The following is a 5,006-nucleotide window of genomic DNA, read 5'->3' as shown; positions in this document are numbered from 1 at the left end:
CCCCCCCCCCCCCCCCCCACACACACACTATTACAGGGTGATGGGTGCTGATGACCATTATGCTAAAATGCACTATCTATAAGTTATAACCCTGTTGTGTGTGATGAACATATGCAAGTTGGGACCACAAACACTTAATCATGTTTATGTGTGTATTGTTTGTGGACCTTTTATACTTATACGCCGATAACTTATAGTGTCAAATGTTTATGTAGCAAAAGCAGGTTATACCAACAGAACAGTACAGATACAGAGGTATTTTGCATTGTACAGTATTTGTAACAAGCTTGTTCTCTTCTCCATCTATCCCAGGATCCTCCAGAGGAGGAGGAGGAGGAAGAAGAAGATGAGGAAGACCTGGAGGTCAGAGTTCACACCAAACTTCATCTCTAGTGTGGGCCAGTTATCTCTAACTCTAAGCAGATGTTCGCAGGGGGATTGTAATGCCACATCTTTCTAAAGAAGGGTGCATGTCAGGAAATATGGTGTCCAGAAAATGTTGTGATCTTTAGAAAGCTTCCCAAATAAGTGTAGAGATGGCTTTGTCAGTAGATGCCTTCCTATCTAGCAAGCCTGCCCCTACTCCCCACTGCAATGTTTTAAACATGACATGGTATTTTCTGCTCATAACCTGCAGAGTTGGACAAGTCCACTAGCCCGATTGTCCCGGGCAAGTGAAAATGTTGTTCGGGCAAGTGCATGTCCAACCCCACTTGCCCGATCGGGCAAGTAAGATTTTTCCATGGGTGAGATCTTGATATACTGTAACTTTTCATAGTCATGGTGTCGAGCATTGGTGAACACAGAAAAGTAGTCAATGATAAAGACTTCCATTTTTGGAAGTGCAAAATACACAGAAAAAATGTCATTTGAATTCCAGGCAAGTGAAAAGTTGGTTCGGGCAAGTGGATTTTTTGTGTACTTGTCCGATAGGACAAGTGAAATTTTGAAAACTTGTCCAACCCTGACCTGCCCCTTGAAAAGTATGTCAAACGTTCACAAACCAGAAAATAGAAAATAGCTTTTCAGTCTAGCCCTAGTACCCATGAGTAAAATTAGGGAAGGCTGTTAAAATTGAAACTTATATCATTTTGTGGACATAATCCATTGCCCTAAAGGGAAAAATGTTCTCAAACTGAACACACTGACCTAGAAATAGGTAATCTCCAAGCAGATTCTAGGTAGCATAAGATAGTATCAAAGCTGGCCAAGAAGTATAGCCGGCGGACTCCCTTTGGCTGGCTATACTCCTTGGCCAGCTTTGATGCTATTGTAAATGCATTTAAGTTCGCGGGTATTTGATTTCGCGGTAGCTGGAAATAAAACTTTTCGCAGTGGTTTTAAGTTCGCGGTTGCACCATGCACTGTAGTCTCTAACTGCCATCGAAAAATGTTTGTGGTGGTTTAAGTTTGCGGTAAATCAGCCACCGCTAAAATCGCGAACATTAAACCACCACAAAAGTTTGTGCATTTACAGTATCTTACGGCACCTGGAATCTGCTTGAAGATTAGAAATAGGAGAAACTTGACTTTGTGTTTTTCCCCAGGACCCGATGGACACCATCAAAGAGGAGTGCCAGAACAGCCACCACTGCTCGCAGTACAAGTCCAGGTTTATGGAGTGTGAGGACCGGGTCAGCAGCGGGAACGGCGAGCCCGACGAACACTGCACGGAGGAACTGCTCGACTTTCTACACTGCGCCGATCACTGTGTAAGTCTTGGTTTCTACAGTGTACGGTATAGTTGTGCGCCGATCACTGTGTAAGTCTTGGTTTCTACAGTGTACTTCTAGTTCAGGGCTCGAAATACTCTTTTCTGCATACCTGCACTGGTGCAGGTAACATTGAAAATTACCTGCACCAGACTAATTTTACCTGCACCACTCTGAATTTAGGAAGTATTGATCATACTAAAATTGTTCAGGAACCATTCCTATTTTTTTTTCTTTTATACTTTATGGTGGTAACAGTTAATGCAGCTAGTAACAATCCATACATTGTATACACCTACATCATAGGACATTTATGTATAAAACCCAGTACATGAACCAGTGCAGGTTAGGTGCAGGTAGACACCAGAAATACCTGCACAGCTCCAATTTTACCTGCACTAACCTGCATATGCAGGTGGTATTTCGAGCCCTGTACAGTATACAGTATAGTGAGTGTAGATTTCTTTGTAGTTTACTGTAGTTCCTACGTATAGCTCCGTTTTCCCTCAAATGTTGTTGGGGGGGGGGGGTAAACCTAAGGTAGAATTTGAAAGTGCTGGCATATCCTAGTTTAAAAATTGGAGCTGTTCACATAATGTTTGACTGGGCACTGCTGTATTTAGATATTTGTGCAATGTTGCATCATGAAGGAACTAACCTTACCATTCTACAGCTTATTTCTGATGTCCCTCTCATTTTAAACAAGAAATCTTCTGAAAAAAGCTGGCCGTTGCGTATTTTGGGAAAAGCCTGGATGTTAAACAAAATCACATGAAAAAAGAGTTTTTAAACATCGAATCACTGAATTGGTCTGTTTTCTATTAAAAAAACATTACATGACATTTGTCTAACTAAGAAAAACAAATTTTAATAAGTGGGGTTCGAACCCACGATCCACGGCTGCAGAAGCTATCTGCACCCAGCACCTTAGACCGGTCGGCCACGCTGACTCAATTACGCAATCAGGTGTATAGAAGGGCTATTAGAAGGGTTTGGTTAAATTGACCGATCCATGCATCCATCCATGCATCCAAACGAACGGTTGAACAAACCACTTCTGTTGATTCAAAGCCGGTGCTATGCACCGGCAAAAAAACGTGTGTACAAAAATGTGTATACTGGTACTATGTCCCTCTCATTTACTGTGCCATCGTCTAAGAATTATCTGATATTGCCTTGTTCTTAGTGTGCCCTCTGTATCTAAATGATTGTAAACTCCAGTAACTGTTTTAACCATTTCTCGTCTTCTCCCCACAGCTTGCGGAGACCCTATGGAAGACCATTGTATAGAGCAGGCAGCAGTAAAATTTAGACCTATGTTGACACTGGTTGTAGGAGAGGCTTTGTGAACATCTTAACTTTTTTTAACTCTGAGAAGTTATAGGGTGCTACATCTATGCATAACCTGTGCTTTTCTTTGCAGCATTTTATGTCTGCTTGCAAAGTAGCAGGCTTTTGTTTTTCCAGCTTTGATGGACAGAAAAATGGTCTTTTGAGTCTTTTTGTCCAAAATGCCATAATACTTAATAGTGGACACCATACCTACAAACCTTGGCTGTCTCCAAATTCAAGTTTTCTTCTATCCCACTCATTATTTGGAAGAAAATGTTGTTCATTTTTTGTTTAATTTTCATGAAGCTGAGATGGGAAGACATTTTTTCTGTCCCAATAAGCAACGGACGCTACCTAGAGACAGCCTTGCTACAAATACCATGTGCTTGTTTTTGTTGTTATGCTGCTTGCTTTGCTCTTGGTGTAACCTTTGCTTTGCTTCCTGTTCTGCTTCCCCTGCAGCTAGTGGGCAAGTTGTGGCCGACCATGAAATAAGAACACTCCTCTCTGCTGCACTCCTGCACACAAGGCTTGCTGTTTCCAAACAATGGTGTTGGAGTGGAGAAAAAAATATAGAGAAAAATAGTTTATCGTAGAATAGTTCTCAACACTGTAACTGTAGAAATCAGTATTTGTCTGTTTGCAGTTCCATCTAGGTGATGTCAGACTAGTTCAAGTAATAATGCAGACTGCATAGATCTGCTACTGTTACTATGGAGACAGTTGTCATGGTGACAGTTGCTATGGAGACAGTTGTCATGGAGACAGTTGCCATGGAGACAGTTGCCATGGACGGTCTTCATTTTAGTAATGGTAGTCTTATGTACAAGTTGACAACAGCAATGAAAACTTGTCCATCACAAGCATCTTCCAATGTACTACAGTAACCTGTTACAGCTCCGCTGTTAAAGTAGATACTACTTTATTTTACTTTCCTGACATTATGATTAAAAGCTGCAACTTGAACTTTAAGCAGCACATACTACTGCATGTATGTCCTACTCTGACCAGTGTCCTCTCATGTTGATATTAAAGTTGTTTCCCATGTAAATCTTTGTTGGTCGTTGCTCCTCACTGGCTTTTACTGCTATACATGCTTGTGAAGTACAGATGGATCATAGCAATAATAGTGTTACTTATTTTTAATCACCTCAGTAGAATAAAAATTGCAGAACACTTGGTAGTGGATGCCAATGCTGAAAGAGCAAGTAGTTTTCTTCCTTTTTGAGGAATATTGAAAACGTGACATGTTCAAAATTTTACGATAGTTTGCCTTACGACGGCAACTGTAATTACGACAGTCGCTTTAGGTAAGCTTGTAACGTTTTGCGGTAATTTCGCGTAAAACACCAGAGCTGCGGAGAGAAACGGCAGACGCACAACCGGCTCTACAAAAGTTGTCCTTAACACTTCAAGACGTCGTCAGGTGGCTTCAAGACTTTGTCTACTTTCAAGACACTCGACTACCCAGAGTTAAGGTAAGGAGGAGTGAGAAAGCTTAACGAGAACACCTGTAATATTTTACCTGTGCGCTTGCAAGGCGGCCCCGCCTGGCCGCATACGACTTGTTGCTCGTATCGGTAAGGCTACGTTTTCCACCGCTGGGCTGTTGAAATCCTATACTGCCTCGTCAAATTCGATAGTTCAAAGGAGAAAACAATTATTGCACTGTTCAGAAGATGGTGGTTCCGTTGCGCAAATCTATATTGAGCGATGTGTGATCAATGCAGGGTTTCCAAGTGTCTCAGTCCCTTAAGATCTAGCGCCTTAAGAGGTGTAGCGGCTTAAAACGCGCAAAGTAGAAAAATATCAGGGCCAGGCCTGTAAAATACGATATGGTGATATGCGTTTTATGACAATTCAACAGTTTGTGGATAAATTCAGACATTTTTTATGCTATGGAAGAATCCTTGCAGGTAGGTAGTTATTCAGTAGCCTGGGCACCATCCGACTTTTACCGGG

At 41.6% G+C, this 5,006-nt stretch overlaps 1 protein-coding gene across 2 annotated transcripts in view; it reads left to right on the top strand.

The window, feature by feature from the left end:
• LOC118431291 (cytochrome b-c1 complex subunit 6, mitochondrial-like) overlaps nt 1-4,095 on the top strand; it is a 5,150-nt gene extending 1,055 nt beyond the window's left edge. The window contains exons 2-4 of one of the 2 annotated variants that reach the window (XM_035842407.1): nt 313-363; nt 1,548-1,712; nt 3,507-4,095. In XM_035842407.1, coding sequence (XP_035698300.1) covers nt 313-363; nt 1,548-1,712; nt 3,507-3,539 — 249 coding nt within the window. In that variant the 3' untranslated portion in view covers nt 3,540-4,095. The other variant, XM_035842408.1, reaches the window with a different exon arrangement.
• The last annotated feature ends 911 nt before the right edge of the window (nt 4,096-5,006 follow it).

This window comes from Branchiostoma floridae, chromosome 15 (assembly GCF_000003815.2).
Source record: "Branchiostoma floridae strain S238N-H82 chromosome 15, Bfl_VNyyK, whole genome shotgun sequence".
Lineage (NCBI taxonomy): Eukaryota > Metazoa > Chordata > Leptocardii > Amphioxiformes > Branchiostomatidae > Branchiostoma > Branchiostoma floridae.
This window is presented reverse-complemented; position numbering and strand designations above follow the sequence as displayed.